The following is a 17,998-nucleotide window of genomic DNA, read 5'->3' on the forward strand; positions in this document are numbered from 1 at the left end:
GTTAGCAAGAGGTTGCATAACAATATCAACTTCCAGTAGACAGGTGAAGCTCTAGTACGCTCAACTGAAACGGTACTGTTTGTTTACAGTATACTGAAATGAAGAAACAGTATGTTAGTATGGGTATTCGAACACAGCTCATGTTTTGTAGATAATGAACATTAAACTCAAATCATTGTCTTTTTCAATGGGAAAACAACTAAGCATCCTTTGCACAAAGTGAATTCTACATTTATAACTGATTGTAGGCCTATCAATTCACCTATTGTAATTGCAGAAGAGATTAAGTGTTGAGTTGTTCTTATATTCCTTATTGTCACTGCATGTCATACACTTTTACTTCTTGCTTTAATTTGCATTTAACTGTAGACTAACGTTTGTCATAGCCTAGAGATATATCCTCCTACCCCATGTCTTTTTTAATGTTATTTTTTCATCTTTATTGACTTTTTCCACACATTTTACAATAATAATAGATTCATTCATTTAAATACATCAGTTTTCACATCAATTTGACATTTAAAAAGGCTGTTCTGTTTACACAGATCATGGTCTCATGCGCCTGGTGGAGGCATACCGAGCACATGGACACAAGGCTGCTAAAATTAACCCTCTACTGCCAGAGGACCCTGTGGAGGACAAGGACCCCTCAACACATCTGGTAAGCTATGTGGTCTATTGGGAGATTCATATGAGGATGGTATTATTCTCAATAATGTTCTTTAGAACGTGTTCCAAAAACGTTGCATATAACAAATTTGGCAATAAAGAAGCGCACAGCTGAACAATTAAAAAAAAACACATTTTTACAGGGAGTGCGGAACCTCCTGTGCACAAACTTTTTTTAATGGGCATAATACTAAAAACACGTTACGTTAATGGCGAGCTCATTACAAACAATAGCTTATGGTTGTGAGTGTGATTAAATAAAAGCAGGGCATTCTACCAGAGAATTTCAGGACTTGGACACGTTGTCCTAGCGTTTCTATCCTAATTTGATTTCGGTCCAGGTCATGTTGTTCTTCACATTACCATCTCTGATAAACGAACACTATATCAAATCTTCCTCTGATCAAAATCACAAGAGTACCAGGAACACAATGAATGGTCAATTTGTTCGATTAAATTCCTTGATCCCAAATAGTCCGTTTAGTAGGCGTCATTGAGTTCAGTAATCCACCCGTTCAGAATGCAGACATAGGAGTTCCAAAAGTTACCAGTAAATTTTGTCCAAACAAATCAAACAACGTTTCTAATTCATTATTTGGTACTCTAATATCTAAATAAACGATAACGTTTCATACAGAGTGAACTATTTTCAATAGGAAAGGAAAAGAACGCAGCGCGCTCCCTCGGTCACGTGCGCAATGAGACTAGCTTTGCCAAAGAGCTCCCTGAGGACAAACAACTATTCCTTGTTGGTTTTTCTAAAAACAAGCCTGAAATCATGTATAAAGACTGTTGACATCTAGTGGAAGCCATAGGAACTGCAATTTGGAAGTCTTTGTTTTCAATAGCTTAACCTTTGAATTGGCTGGCAGGTCAACAGAAAAAAAAGTGTCCTCTGTTTTCGCCTGCCAAATCAGTTCTGTTATACTCAGACATACATTTAACAGTTTTAGAAACTTTAGAGTTTTCTATCCAATACTACCATGCATATGCATATCCTAGCTTCTGGGCCTGAGTAGCGGGTAGTTTACTTTGGGAACCTCAGTCATCCAAACTTCAGAAAACTGCACCCTATCCTTAACAAGTTTTAAGGTAATGATGGACTGTCTTTTCGCTTTGCTTATTTGAGCTGTTCTTGCCATAATATGTACTTGGTCTTTTACCAAATAGGGCTATCTTATGTATACTAGCCGTACTGTACCTTGTCACAACATAACTGATTGGCTCAAACGCATTAAGAAGGAAAGAAATTCCACAAATTAACTTTTAAGGCAGACCTGTTCATTTAAATGCATTCCAGGTGACTACCTCATGAAGCTGTTTGAGAGAATGCCAAGAGCGTGCAAAGCTGTCATCAAGGCAAAGGGTGTCTACTTTGAAGAATCTCAAATATAATATATATTTTGATTTCTTTAACATTTAAAAAGTTTGGTTACTTCATGATTCCATATCAGTTATTTCATCATTTTGATGTCTTCATAATTTTTTTACAATGTAGAAAATAGTAAAAAATAAAGAGAAACCCTTGAATGAGTAGGTGTCCAAACTTTTGACTGGTACTGTACATCTAGTTGGGTAAGGTTAAGGGGGTAGGTGTTTGTCTCTTTGGTAACAACAGCTGGAGTGCATTCTCTGTTAGACTACTTAATGATAAGCTGTGGACTATACTGAACAAAAATTGTAAAGCAACATGTCAAGTGTTGGTCCCAAATATTCCATTCGCACAAAAAGCTTAGTTAACACAATTGCATTTTATCGATGGCAATTTGAATGCACAGAGATACTGTGACGAGATCCTCATGTTTCAGCATGAGAATGCACAGCCCCATGTCGTAAGGATGTGTACACAATTCCTGGAAGCTGAAAATGTCCCATTTCTGCATACTCACCAGGTATGTCAGCCATTGAGCATGTTTGGGATGCTCTGGATCGACGGGTACGACAACGAGTTCCAATTTCCACCAATATCCAGCAACTTTGCACGGACATTGAAGAGGAGTGGGACAGTATTTCACAGGCCACAATCAACAGCCTGATCCTGATGCAAAGGAAATGTGTTGTGCTGCATGGGGCAAATGGTGGTCACAGCAGATACTGACTAGTTTTCTGATCCACGCCCCTACCTTTTTTTGAAGATATCTTTGACCAACAGATGCATATCTGTATTTCCAGTCATGTGAAATTCATAGATTAGGGCCTAATGAATTAATTTAAATTGACTGATTTCCTTATGAACTGTAACTCAGTAAAATCTTTGAAATTGTTGCACGTTGCATTTTTATATTTTTGTTTAGTTTATCTATATTTTTCATAGCTGTATATTTACCACCACAAACCGATGCTGGCACTGAGACCACACACTCAACGATCCGTGCAAGGAAATACACATCCAGACGTGGCCGGTGATTTTAATGCAGGGAAACTGAAATCCATCTCACCTCATTTTTACCACCATGTCACCTGTGCAACTAGAGGAGACAACTTTAGATCACCTTTACTCCAGACACAGAGACACATACAAAGCTCTCACTTGCCCTCCATTTGGCAAATCTGATCATGACTCTATCCTCCTGATTCCTGCTTACAAGCACAAACTCGAACACAAAGTACCTGTGGAAGTGGTCCGGTGAAGAGGATGCTAAGGTACAGGACTGTTTCGCTAGCACAGACTGGAATATGTTCTGGGATTAATCCGATTGAGGAGTTTACCACATCAATCACCGGCTTCATTAATACAGTAAGTGCATTGACTATGTCATCTCCATGGTGACCTGTACTGTACATCCTGTCAGTAAAGGATGCCTGGTTATTCTTTAAAAGTGCTTTCCTCACCATCTTAAATAAGCATGCCCCGTTCAAAAAATGTAGAACCAGGAACACATGTAGCTTTTGGTTCTCTCCAGACCTGACTGCCCTTGACAAGCACAAAATCATCCTGTGGCGTTCTGCATTGAATAGTCCCCGTGATATGCAACTTTTCAGGGAAGTTAGGAACAAATATACACAGGCAGTTTGAAAAAGCTAGCCTTAGCTTTCCTAACAGAAATTTGCATCCTGTAGCGTAGTCAAAAAGTTCTGGGACACTAAAGTCTATGGAGAATAAGAGCACCTCCTCCCAGCTGCCCACTGCACTGAGGCTAGGAAACACCGATAAATCCACTATAATTGAGAATTCCAATAAGCATTTTTCTACGGCTGGCCATGCTTTCCATCTGGCTACCCCTACCCCGGTCAACAGCCCTTCACCCCCCACAGCAACTTGCCTAAGCCTCCCCATTACTCCTTCACCCAAATCCAGATAGCTGACGTTCTGAAAGAGCTGCAAAATCTGTACCCCTACAAATCAGCTGGGCAAGACAATCTGGACCCTCTCTTTCTAAAATGATCTACCGAAATTTGTTCAACCACTATATCGAGACTGTTCAACCTCTCTTTCATATCGTCTGAGATTCCCAAAGATTGGAAAGTTGCCGTGGTCATCCCCCTCTTCAAAGAGGGAGACACTCTAGACCCAAACTGATAGAGGCCTATATCTATCCTACTGTGCCTTTCTAAGGTCTTCGAAAGCCAAGTTAACAGATTACCAACCATTTTGAATCCCAATCTGGTCTCAGAGCTGGTCATGGGTGCACCTCATCCACGCTCAAGGTCCTAAATGGTATCATAACCGCCATCGATAAGAGACATTACTGTGCAGCCATCTTCATCAACCTGGCCAAGGGTTTCGACTCAACAGCCTTGGTTTCTCAAATGACTGCCGTGCCTGGTTCACCAACTACTTCTCAGACAGAGTTCAGTGTGTCAAATCGTAGGGCGTGTTGTCCGGACCTCTTGCAGTCTCTATGGGGGTGACACAGAGTTCAATTCTCGGGCTGACTCTTTTCTCTGTATACATCAATGATGTTGCTCTTGCTGCTGGTGATTCTCTGATCCACCTCTACGCAGACGACACTATTCTGTATACCTCTGGTCCTTCTTTTGACACTGTGTTAACAAACCTCCAGACGAGCTTTAATGCCATGCAACTCTTCTTCCATGGCCTCCAACTGCTCTTAAACGCTAGTAAAACTACATGCATGCTCTTCAACCAATCGCTGCTCGCACCTGCTCGCCCGTCCAGCATCACTACTCTGGACGGTTCTGACTTAGAATATGTGAACAACTACAATTACCTAGGTGTCTGGTTAGATTGTAAACTCTCCTTCCAGACTCACATTAAGCATCTCCAATCCTAAATTAAATCTAGAATTGGCTTCCTATTTCGCAACAAAGCATCCTTCACTCATGCCAACACACCCTCGTAAAACTGACCATCCTACCGATCCTCGACTTGTCATTTACAAAATAGCCTCCAACACTCTACTCAATAATTGAATGCAGTCTATCACGGTGCCACCCGTTTCGTCACCAAAGCCCCATATACTACCCACCACTGCGACCTGTATGCTCTCGTTGGCTGGCCCTCTTTTCATATTCGTTGCAAAACCCACTGGCTCCAGGTCATCTACAAGTCTCTGCTAGGTAAAGCTCCGCCTCATCTCAGCTCACTGGTCACCATAGCAGCACGCTCTCCAGCAGGTATATCTCACTGGTCACCCCCAAACCCAATTCTTCCTTTGGCCGCCTTTCCTTCCAGTTCTCTGCTGCCAATGACGGGAACGAACTGCAAAAATCACTGAAGCTGGAAACACTTATCTTCCTCACTAGCTTTAAGCACCAGCTGTCAGAGCATCTCATAGATCACTGCACCTGTACATAGCCCATCTGTAAATAGCCCATCCAGCTACCTCATGCCCATACTGTATTTATTTATCTTTCTCCTTTGCACTCCAGTATCTCTACTTGCACATTCATCTTCTGCACATCTACCATTCCAGTCTTTAATTGCTATATTGTAATTGCTTTGCCACCATGGCCTATTTATTGCCTTACCTCCCTTATCCTACCTAATTTGCACACACTGTATATATATTTGTTCTACTGTATTATTGACTTTGTTTATTCCATGTGTAACTAACTCTGTGTTGTGTGTGTCAAACTCTTTAATTTGTATTGGCAAGGTCGCAGTTGTAAATTAGAACTTGTTCTCAACTAGCCTATCTGGTTAAATAAAGGTGAAATAAGTTGTTTAAAAAAAATGTATATCAGATATTTCTGTTTCATTTTCAATAATTTAGCAAAAATATCTTAACAAGTTTTAACTTTGTCATTATGGGGTGTTGTGTGTCGATGGGTGAGGAAAATAATGAGTTCAGGCTGTAACACAACAAAATTAGCAATAAGTCAAGGGGTATGAATACTTTCTGAAGGCCCTGTATATGCATGCAATGCCCAGATGCATTTAGTGCTCAATTCTCTGACAACTGAACCGTGTGGTGGACAATTGTTTTAGCTCACCACTGCCAGCACTCTGTTTGCATGGCTAGTGGCTAAAGTTAGCCAGCTCAAGATAGCTAATGCAGAGTAGATTGTCCATATGACGTTAAGAAATAGTGTATTATGGGTAGAAGATACCCGCAAATAAGTTAAATATGTAAAAAAAAAAAAAAAAAAACATAACTATTTTTTTTAGTTATAGCTAACCAGAATGTGACTACAAATTACTAAGTCTTTGACCACTGTGTTGTTACTTTGGTGAGTAAAAACTCATGTTTCCTACCCTTTTAAGTCAATGTAAAACCCATCACGCAACATTTGAATTGCTAAACCACCTATTGCAATGGTATGGCACCAATAACAGTTTGAAGGAAATCATTGCCTTTAAATGCCCCAAACTGCTCATTTGTGTGGTGACTCCCTCACAGCACATGTGTTTAACACAGGCACTCGGTTTGAGTGGATGGTGTCTTCAGGGATGAGGCATTTTCAATGACAGTAATGACTGCCGTATGAGATACTATCATCACTCACAAATTAGTAGATCAATCAAATGAAAGTGCATGTGACTTGGTGGATATGATTTAGATGGTAAAAGCGCTTTGTGACTGCTGATGTGAAAAATACGATTGATTGATTGAGGGTTCCTCCATTCATGGAGATAAGGAATTATGTCCCACACACGCCTCATCCTGTCAGACTATCAGAGCTCTTGGTCTTTAGTGTGTGTTCATGGAGATAAAGAATTATGCACACATGTTTCTTTGTCAAGCAGGCAGACTAGCAGGTCCCATACTGCAATGCATTTGCAACCAACCAGGTCCTCCTAAAAAAAACGTGCTATTTTCCAACTGACCTGAAATTCACTATCTCCTACATAAATTCCTTTCTTCTCCAGGACTGCGTCACTTTGGTAAGGCTGAGGCGTCAGTGGAGGAGGTGCTTGCCTACCTGGAGGGGGCCTACTGTGGCCGCATTTCCATAGAGACCAGTCAGTTGACCAGTCTGGAGGAAAGGGAGTGGCTCGCCGACCGCTTCGAGGAGTTTAAGAAGGAGACATTTACGGCGGAGGAAAGGAAAAAGTTGGCCAAACTCATGCTGGAGTCGCAGGTAGATGGGTGGATGGATGGGGATGAAGAGAGCGGGGGGGGGAAGTAAAAGTGGGGAGAGAAAGAGACCTCCACAGAGGAGAGGAGACAGTTGGCTAAGCTCTTGCTGAAGTCACAGGTAGATGGATCAAAGGTCGACGTCGGCACACAGTATTACAGCCGAATTACCTTTTCATAGCCTAATTAATGAAAATGTGTATCTTATCTAACAGACTAATTGGCATCTTGTTTAAATTTTTTCAGTGGGAATAAAGTCATGATCTTATCAGCGAGAATGTGATGGTACTGGGTTTATCAATGTTAATTTAAAAAAAAATCCTATTTCCAAGAACGACTGATCTTGCTGACTTATTTATGTATTTTGCTTTTATTTAACCAGATAAATCATTGAGAACAGTCTCTTTTTACAATAACCTGAAATTACCTGTTTCATCTTGTTACCTCAGGAGTTTGATAATTTCCTGGCAAACAAGTTTTCCACGGTGAAGCGTTACGGTGGTGAGGGAGCAGAGAGCATGATGGGGGTGTTCTATGAGATGTTCCGCCTGTTGTCCCACAGTGGGGTGACGGACATCGTCATGGGGATGCCTCATCGCGGGCGACTCAATCTCCTCACGGGGCTGCTTCAGTTCCCACCAGAGGTCAGGGTTCAGACACTGTTGATCACTTTCAGGTAAAATTCATGGCTGTAATGTTTACCTAATTAACCACACTTACTGGGGATTACCAATAAACTCCATGTAATTGTCAGCTGAAATGCCGTATGCAGTGTGAAGATGAGAGAATACAGTGTTACCTTATCAGAAAGTGACCCTGAAAAGTTTCTTTGGATGATGACCTTGAATTTTGTTGTTTTTCTTACTGAGGTGAGCAGGTTTTGAGAGAGGTGAAATATGGAACCCCAGTATAACATTTATTTGTTTCATGTGCCTCTCTCCCTCCACCCCCAGCTGATGTTCCGTAAGATGTGTGGCCTCAGTGAGTTCCCAGCGGACTCTCCCTCCATCGGTGACGTCCTCTCCCACCTTACCTCCTCTGTAGAGCTGGATTTCGGTGCTGCCCACCTCCTCAAAGTGACCATGCTGCCCAACCCCTCCCACTTGGAGGCCATCAACCCAGTCACCCAGGGGAAGACCAGGGCCCGGCAGCAGCTCAAAAAGGAGGGAGACTACTCACCAGACGAGAACGCACAGCCTGGGAATAAAGTCGTATGTCTCCAGGTATTGTGTGTGTGTGTGTGTGTATATATATATATATATATATTATATATTTTATATGCCAATTTGTTTGACACCCCTGCACTAGAAACGCATTCACTGAGTAACACTGCTATAGAATAGTATACTTAATTGCCTTCTCGTGAATTTCTCTTGCACGTGTAGTACAATATGTAAAAGAGAGGGATAGTAGGACGGGATTATTACGCTGAAGTACAGTTTATAGGGACATAAAGGACATTATCCATTGTCAAGATATTTTCAGAATTTCAAGCCTGGTGATCATTGTGGAAACTCTGCTTACTTTTCTCAGGTCCATGGGGATGCCTCATTCTCGGGTCAAGGGATTGTTCCAGAGACATTCACCATTTCACTACTCCCCCACTTCAGAGTCGGTGGGAGCATCCACCTCATTGTAAACAACCAAGTGGGTTATACAACTCCATCTGCGAGAGGGAGATCGTCTTTATACTGCAGTGATGTTGGTATGTGAAATCTATCGCTTTATCTATAATAGATCTTTATGGGAATTATAATCACAAATCCATTTTTTTATGGGAATTTCAATACTCCTCTATCTCACTATGTGTGTGTTCTCCCCTCTCCAGCTAAGATGGTGGGCTGTGCTGTGGTCCATGTGAATGGTGATGATACGGAGGAGGTGGTGCGTGCCACACGTTTGGCGGTAGAGTATCAGAGACGCTTCAGGAAGGATGTCATCCTGGACCTGCTCTGCTATAGACGGTGGGGACACAACGAGCTAGACGAACCTGGTTTCACTAACCCTGCCATGTACAAGATTATCCGGTGAGTTCAGTTTATTTGCTATACTTTTCCCTCTCGGGCTGATCTTGAGCCAAAAGGGGTCCAATAAATGGACAGAAATATTGTCCAGAAACTACCTCATTGTATTGAACGGGGAACAACCCACAACCATAAACAAAAGCATATATTGTTTACCTACAATTGCATATTTGCTTTACATTATTTGCCGTTGATATTCCCTTAATTACAGAACAATGCCGAAATAACAACAAATAACTAAACATGATATCCTACCCTCTTCTCACCCCCCCAGCTCCAGGAAGAGCATCCCAGATTCCTACGCTGACCAGCTGATCTCAGAGGGCCTGATGACAGGGGAGGAGTGTGGTGCCATCAGGACAGCCTACTACGGCATGCTGAACGACAAGCTGGCCAACATGACCTTATACAGCCCACCACCCACCAACCTGCAGGTCTGTGATGTGCACTCATTTCACATACTTTAGCTGGGCTTGATTGAGTTTACCTGGCACATTGTGTTGCAAAAGTGCAAACCCCACCCATCTGGCACTACAAGCGAACGCTCAAAATGTTTGTTCCCAGGTCTGGTGAGGAGTGCTTTTTGGAGTGTTGAGAAACTAACAGGAGACCGAATTCAATTCTTTGCTGTAACAAATGGACTTTGGTTTTTGTTGTTGTTACAGGGTCGCTGGGGAGGTCTGGAGGAGCCCCAGGCCAGAGTCACCCACTGGGACACGGGGGTGCCTGTCCCCCTGCTGCAGTATGTAGGGGCTAAGTCTGTGGAGATACCCGAAGAGATCCAGCTACACAGCCACCTTGGGAAGATGCATGTGGCGGTAATAACAATTACAAGATATATATTGTAGCTAATTCGGGTTGGGGGGGTCCACCCCGGGACTCGAACCCAGGTCCACCGACTGTCAACCCAACACCTTAGCCATTGCGCCAACAGATCTCAACCTCTTTACAAGTTTGCTAGGTGTTGAGTTAAAGGGATAGTTCTGGATTTCAGAGACAATGGTATTCACATGTTCATCTGACTCTGGGGGGAAAAGGGATAAAGGGCTTCGTTTTCCCCCTTGTTTTAAAGACTCTCTGAAGCTCAAATAAACAGATCTGTTGTGTTCTCTCAGGGTCGCCATGTGAAGGTGGAGAATGGAACTAATCTGGATTGGTCCACTGCTGAGGCCATGGCGTTTGGCTCTCTGCTCTGCCAAGGTCAGTCAACAGCTTTTTACACTACTGAGCCAAACCAAGCTGTACTGAGCTGGCCTGGTTCCGCATCCACTTTAGTTGCTGGAGTATCCTAGGCAGCACAATTTGGTAAGGGTTTGCATGGGAATGTGTAAAAGGATTGATCTTCATAAATAACCATTTTTACAGAAATTGCTCGTTAGATAGATTTGTGTTTTCCAGGCCTGTTATTACCATACTATGTCAATACTTACAAATGTATAGTCATTTTTTGTCATTTATATATGTAATTCTCATGTCTCTGGCTGTAAGAATGTGTTTTGTTTTCCATTTGTTTTGCAGGGTTCAACATTCGTATCAGTGGACAGGATGTTGGTAGGGGCACGTTCAGTCAGAGACATGCCATGATAGTTTGTCAAGACACAGATGACATGTACATCCCCCTCAATCACATAGACCCTGAACAGAAAGGATTCATGGAGGTAAATAATTAGTTATTGCAACGAGAGAGAAAAAACAAAAAACAATGAGACTTGATACAAAATAACTTGGGACTCAACTTGCACTTACAATGCACGACTTGGGACTTGAGATTCAACCCTTTTTACTCACTTGAGACTTGGACCTCATGACTTGTTTACTTGCTTTACTTCTAAGTTGTATAAGAGTGTCATGGACACCCACCTGTAATACGGCGTGCACTCTTCTGCGTGTGTGTGTTCTAGGTGTGCAACAGTGCCCTGTCTGAGGAGGCCGTGCTGGGCTTTGAGTATGGCATGGCCATCGCCCAGCCTAAACTACTGCCTATCTGGGAGGCTCAGTTTGGAGACTTCTTCAACGGAGCTCAAATCATATTCGACACCTTCCTCTCTGGAGGTAATGAATGCTGATACTCTGGTCAATAACTTTCTGAAGTCAGCCAAGGGCTATTTTTAGGTCACCTCCTTTGAGCTTGCAGATAATTGAATATCGTAAACCAGTTTCCTTCTAGCCCCTGGCGAACACCTATCAAGTCCTTTCAGTTCTTTGAACACAGATTAACAAGGACTAGGGGAAAGGGGCTACATGGAATGGAGCCAACACTTTGTTTAGTATACATTTAAGATTAAACTGGATATTTGGTCAACGTGATCAATAAATCATGTTCTACACTTCAATATAAAAGCTTTATAGAGCATTCGTAAAGCCTTCATAAACGTTAGACTCTACATTCTGGCTCCACTCGGTGTTGATTTGAAATGTCTCTCTTCCAGGCGAGGCGAAGTGGCTGCTGCAGTGTGGGATGGTGATCCTGCTTCCCCATGGTTACGACGGAGCAGGACCTGAACACTCCTCCTGCCGCATAGAGAGGTTCCTACAGGTGATGAGGGGAACACAAATCACATGGAAACAATTTTAAAGGAGCGGGGGAACCTCTGATCTTCTTCTCTGCATTTTGTGGCAGTGGGAAATGAGGAGAACAGACTTAAGAGCCCAGGGCTACTCTTTGGAAACAAATACCTCTACAAATACCATATACAATTACCTCTGTTATAGCTACTGTATACCGCTGTCGACTCACTCGCTGTCTCTTGTAATATTTATTGTATCTGTGTCTAAATCTCCTCGTCTTTCTCTTTCTCCCAGCTGTGTGACAGTAAGGAGGAGGGGGTGGATGGTGACAATGTCAACATGGGCGTGGTCAACCCTACGACTCCAGCACAGTACTTCCACCTGCTGAGACGACAGATGATACGCAACATCCGCAAGCCGCTCATCGTTGCTGGGCCCAAGACTCTGCTCCGATTCTCTGTAAGCTACTCAATAACACATCTAATACAAGCCATTAGAGTTAAATGGGCCTCTTTTGAATAACTTTAAAATGCATCCTTCCTCTCCCCCTTCGGGTAATCACTGATCGGTAGGTGAGTGAGTGGTTAGGTGAAGGCATGGTTTCCACTGTATTGCTGCCACCAATCTTACCACGTCATAGCAATGATTTCATCAAGGAAAAAAAGGAAGGGTTCATTTGAAGGTATTCAAACAGGGCTACTGTGAACATGTTTATGGTGATATTTGGTGACTGAGTTGATGAGTTCCTGTCTCTACCTGTAGGGAGCAACATCCAGTCTGGCTGACATGGCTCCTGGAACCTCTTTCAAACCTGTGATTGGTGACACCTCAGTCACACCAGCCAGGTAAAGAAGTATCCATGACATTACACCCTCTCTTCTGCTTCCTGTTGATAAGTGTATCTCCATTTAAAAATGTTGTCATTTGTGTTATGGTGTCACTTTATTTACGAGATCAAATAGTAAAGTGTAGCTACATCTGTACATGCTGCACCTTCCAGGGTTGGCTGAACTCAAATGCAATCGACCCAACCCATTACAGTATGTACCCAACTGCTTTAAAAACGGTCCTTTCCTGCTATACCTGTAGTGTCCAGCGGGTGGTGCTGTGTTCAGGGAAGCACTACTATGCCCTGTTGAAGCAGAGGGAGGCATCCGCAGCCACTCAGACCACTGCACTGATCAGACTGGAGGAGCTGTGTCCCTTCCCTCTGGAAGCCCTGCAGCAGGAGCTCACCAAGTACACCAATGCCAATGGTAGGCTATACCTGACCTGGTCCCTATTTTCCTCAAACATCTAATATCTAAAATGCCACTTTGCAGTCGCTTTTATCCAAGTATACAAACAACAAATGTATTTAAGTGACCCCTGGCCTGCACTGTTCTTCACTTCTTACCACAGACACTATAGGCCTGTTTCCCAGACACACATTAACCCTGGTTTAAAAATGGAGATTCTCCATTTAGCATGCTTTTTTATTCCAGGATTAGGCTTTTACTGTTCAACACTGTTTACCAGAGATTGTGCAGCAGCATCGGATCAATTCATCATTTTGTGAACTGTATTTGGTAGGGGTGGGCATTTTGAAATTATTTTACAATTTGAAAAATGTAATGATATTATTTAAGATATTTGATTTAACTGTCCCCTAGTATTTTGCCATCTTCAAGATCATTTTTTAATGTAATCTTCTTCATGTGTTTGTGTCCCATACAGAGTTTGTCTGGAGCCAGGAGGAGCCCCAGAACATGGGCCCCTGGTCCTTCGTGGCCCCTAGGTTTGAGAAGCAGCTGGCCTGCAAGGTGAGTCCTGCCTGAATGATGATCAGAGAATGATCAGAGAAAAACTGTTTGTGTTTGAGGGGATCAGTTTGAGCAAGGAAGGGGAGGCTCAGAATTGCTCAATTTGATCAGATAATGAGTTGTTATTTGGGATGCAAGGTGATTTGTAGATCAGTGATTCTGCACATTCCGACTGCAATGTAGTGGATATCAAACATGCACAATAAACTAAGTGTGCAAAACATGCTCTTTCCATGACAGACTGACTTGGTGAATCCAGGTGAAAGCTATGAGTGCTTATTGATGTCAACTTAAATCCACTTCAATCCGTGTAGATGAAGGGGAAGAGACCGGTTAAAGAAGGATTTTTAACAATTGACACATGATTTGTGTATGTGTGCCATTGAGGGTGAATGGGCAAGTGCCTTTGAATGGGGTATAGTAGTAGGTGCCAGGCGCACCTGTTTGAGTGTGTTAACTGCAACGCAGCTGGGTTTTCCACGCTCAACAGTTTTCTGTCTGTATCAAGAATGATCCACCACCCAAAGGACATCCAGCCAACTTGACCCAACTGTGGGAAGCATTGGAGTCAAAATGGGCCAGCATCCCTGTGGATAGCTTTTGACACCATGTAGAGTCCATTCTCTGACGAATTGAGGCTGTTCTGAGGGCAAAAGGGGGTGCAACTCAATATTAGGAAGGTGTTCCCAATGTTTTGTACACTGTATATTTGACTGGGGTTGATTTAAAAAATAAAATATTAACCGACCATTTCCATTTGTCCACCTTCTTTCTCCCTCTACTCTTCCTCCAGCTCCGGTTGGTGAGTCGGCCTACTCTGCCCGCCCCGGCTGTGGGCATCGGAACGCTCCACCACCAGCAGAATGAGGCCATCCTCACTGCCACCTTCTCCTCTTGAGCCACCGGGCCCCAAGATGGCTGCTCCCGTGGGCCCCAGAATGGATGCACCCTCCCTCCCTCCAGTAAAACCACATTTACATCTCTTCTCTAGCCTGGACTTCCAGGCTGAATTTATCTGTTTCACATTTGTTTCACTCAACTTTCTATGAATTGGTGAGATGAAACAATAATGAGTCCAGGATCTCTTTTCTTCCTGTATGTTTAAATGTTCTCAAAAACACTAGTGCTAAAGGCTGCTTCTTCAATGTGGAGGGGGCTTCAGGTACTGAGTGGAACAAGACTGTTTGATGGTTTGGAAGGGCTGTTTTATTGCGCATTATGAAATGGAGCTGTAGCTGTCTAAAAACAATGTGATGTAAATGGTCTGAGATTGCATTGTAAAGCAACTCAATATTGCCCTGAGTGTTCATTTTTATTGTAAAATTGAATTTTTAATTCTTAATGTTTTTAACTTAATGCAAAAGTTAGATTCACATGCAATATGATTGCATTCAATTTACTGTACTGAAAGAAAAATAGAAACGCAACATGCAAGAATTTAAAAGATTTTACAGAGTTACAGTTCGTATAAGGAAATCAGTCAATTGAAATAAATTCATTAGTCCCTAATCTATGGATCTCACATGACTGGGAATACGATATACAGCCGTTGCTCACAAATACCTTAAAATAAAAAATGTAGGGGCATGGAACAGAACCAGTCATTATCTGTTGTGACCTCCATGTGCCTCATGCAGCGCGACATCTCCTTCACATAGAGTTAATCAGGCTGTTGATTGTGGCCTGTTGAATGTTGTCCCACTCATCTTCAATGGCTGTGCGAAGTTGCTGGATATTGGCGGGAACTGGAACACACCGGTGTACACGTCCATCTAGAGCATCCCAAACATGCTCAATGGCTGACATGCCTGGTGATTATGCAGGTCATAGAAGAACTGGGACAATTTCAGGAATTCCAGGAATTGACGCAAGCACAGATCTGTACACATGGGGCTGTGCATTATCATGCTGAAACATGAGGTGATGGCGGCAGGTGAATGGCACAACAATGGGCCTCAGGAACTCGTCACCATCTCTGCATTCGAACTGCCATCGATAAAATGCAATTGTGTTTGTCCGTAGCTTATACCTGCCCATACCAAAACACCACACTTTGTTCACATCAGCAAACCGCTCTCCCACACAACACCATACGAGTGGTTGTGAGGCAGGTTGGACGTAATGCCAAATTCTCCAAAACGACGTAGGGTTATGGTAGAGAAATTAACACTCAATTCTGGCAACAGCGCTGGACATTCCTGCAGATTGCATACCAATTGCACTCTCCCTCAACTTGATACATCTGTGGCCTTGTGTGACAAAACTGCACATTTTAGAGTGGCCTTTTTTATTGTCCCCAGCACAAGGTGCATCTGTGTAATAAACATGCTGTTTAATCAGCTTCTTGCTAATCCAGCCCTCTGACAGGTGTGGAATATCTTGTCAAAGGAGAAACACTCACTAACAGGGATGTAAACATATTTGTGCACAAAATTTGAGAGAAATACGCTTTTTGTGCGTATGGAAAATTTCGGGGTCTTTTATTTCAGCTCATGAAAAATGGGACCAATACTTTACATGTTGCGTTTCTATTTTTGTTCAGTGTAGATATGGGGCCGTACTGAGAAATAACCATATTTTGGTTGCGCTCTAAGTTTAAATCAAGGTCAGGGGTGTCAAACATAATGGGTGGGTGGTTTGAGTTAAACAATTACTAAATCATATAACATTTTGAAGACGAACTCAATATTCTTTCAAATGACTAAAACCAAATCAAAACTGTGTAGAAATGATTATCGGCATACCCACCTTTTTGAGGAAAAATGCATTGAAAGTGTTGGGAGCCTTACTTTCTTCACCGTGACTGGCGAACAGAGTTTACCCACCAACATTTTTTTTTGTTTTTTTGTTACCACTACATCGCTGAATGTAATACATTTTCAGCGCGGCACTCCAGACCTCGTTGAGGACCAAATGCGGACCATGGCACAAAATGAGTTTGACACCCCTGCCTTAGACACTTAAGTTTACAACATTTATCGTATTATAAAGGCACTTTTAGTTGCTCATATGTAGCCATACATCAGAGTATTATGATTTAATTTCTGTGACCTATCATCTAGTTTATCTTCAAAGTAGAAGATTGGCTCAGGTTGGGGGCTGAGGAATTCTTTAGTGTTTCTCTTCACGAGGTGTTATAGTTTTTACTGTTTAAATCAACATCAGTCCAAATATTGTTAAAATGTTGGAAATATTATTTTGGTTATTTTTGTTTGTGTAGAAATTCAAAGCTTCTAATTTTGTTTTAGATTTGAAAGAAAAACAACACTAATATTTCTGAACAACAACTGCACAAATTAGCACCACAACTATTTCATATTTCTGCAGAAAAGTAAGGGTTACCATTTCTCTACAAGGTAACTTGGTAGTTATATTGGTTCGGTCTTAACATTTCTGTTTTCATTTCAAAAGGTTGCGTTTGTTGTGAATTCTGTCTTTACTGCTGCAGGTACGATTTCAAAAATATGTGAAAGTTGACTACCACTGGATTTGAGTTCTAACTTACTATTTAAAGTGGTAAGAAACCAATGCCATTGCTCTGTATGCTCATATTGTGGTTCAAGAAAAGGGCTACCATACAGTGCATTCGGAAAATATTTATTTTTATTTTATTTTGACATTTTCCACATTTTGTTAAGTTACAGCCTTATTCTAAAATAGATTTTTTTTTTTTTAATGCCTCATTAATCTGCATAAGTATTTACATAAGTATTCAGACCCTTTGCTATGAGACTTGAAATTGAGCTCAGGTGCATCCTGTTTCCATGATCATCCTTGACATGTTTCTACAACTTGATTGGAGTCCACCTGTGGTAAATTCAATTGATTGGACATGATTTGGAAAGGCACACAGCTGTCTATATAAGGTCCCACAGTTGATTGTGCATGTCAGAGCAAAAACCAAGCCATGAGGTCGAAGGAATTGTGTGCCATAGTCTGGTTTATACACCAGAAGTTAATGGGTATCTGGAGGAGGATTGTGAATGGTAGAAGCAATTATGCTTGGAATGTACTGAGTTCAGGGAAGACAATCACATGTTGGCAGGCACACACGATAAGGGTGGAGAGCTGTGGATTAGTGAGGAAATGGGGGTCGAGGTCAGTTCACATTAAGGAAGAAGGAACAGTTTATTGCCCGTATCACTTAACTTCCTGCCTAGCAATAAAGATGTCATGTTTAGAGAGGAGGAGATACATAAACTCAGCAACAAGTTAACTCACTGTCAAATGTGTTTATTTTCAGCAAACTTAATGTGTAAGTATTTGTATGAACATAAGATTCAAGAACTGAAACACAAACTGAACAAGTTCCACAGACATGTGACTAACAGAAATTGAATAATGTGTCCCTGAACAAAGGGGGGGGGGGAATCTCTCTTCCACCAAGGCACGTCCCAGACATGCTCAATGGGATTGAGATCCAAGCTCTTCACTGGCCATTGCAGAACACTGACATTCCTGTCTTGCAGGAAATCACACACAGAATGAGCAGTATGGCTGGTAGCATTGTCAT

The 17,998-nt window shown here is 42.2% G+C and overlaps 1 protein-coding gene across 1 annotated transcript; it reads left to right on the forward strand.

Annotated features, from left to right (window-relative positions):
- Positions 1 to 543: 543 nt before the first annotated feature.
- Positions 544 to 15,149, forward strand: LOC112253499 (probable 2-oxoglutarate dehydrogenase E1 component DHKTD1, mitochondrial). Its single transcript, XM_042323376.1, has 17 exons — positions 544 to 661; positions 6,944 to 7,155; positions 7,601 to 7,795; positions 8,105 to 8,374; positions 8,685 to 8,856; positions 8,980 to 9,178; positions 9,450 to 9,609; positions 9,841 to 9,993; positions 10,291 to 10,375; positions 10,694 to 10,833; positions 11,077 to 11,227; positions 11,605 to 11,711; positions 11,978 to 12,142; positions 12,446 to 12,528; positions 12,773 to 12,939; positions 13,400 to 13,485; positions 14,279 to 15,149. The coding sequence occupies exons 2-17, from the start codon at positions 7,141 to 7,143 to the stop codon at positions 14,381 to 14,383; spliced, it is 2,253 nt and encodes a 750-aa protein (XP_042179310.1). The 5' UTR covers positions 544 to 661; positions 6,944 to 7,140; the 3' UTR covers positions 14,384 to 15,149.
- The last annotated feature ends 2,849 nt before the right edge of the window (positions 15,150 to 17,998 follow it).

Source organism: Oncorhynchus tshawytscha, linkage group LG06 (assembly GCF_018296145.1).
Source record: "Oncorhynchus tshawytscha isolate Ot180627B linkage group LG06, Otsh_v2.0, whole genome shotgun sequence".
Classification (NCBI taxonomy): Eukaryota; Metazoa; Chordata; class Actinopteri; order Salmoniformes; family Salmonidae; genus Oncorhynchus; species Oncorhynchus tshawytscha.

Excerpts from the sequence above, each read along its gene's own strand:
- LOC112253499 (XM_042323376.1), top strand. Across the intron at positions 8,857-8,979 it reads TTTATACTGCAGTGATGTTG|CTAAGATGGTGGGCTGTGCT; the intron begins GTATGTGAAATC and ends TCCCCTCTCCAG. Across the intron at positions 13,486-14,278 it reads AGAAGCAGCTGGCCTGCAAG|CTCCGGTTGGTGAGTCGGCC; the intron begins GTGAGTCCTGCC and ends CTCTTCCTCCAG.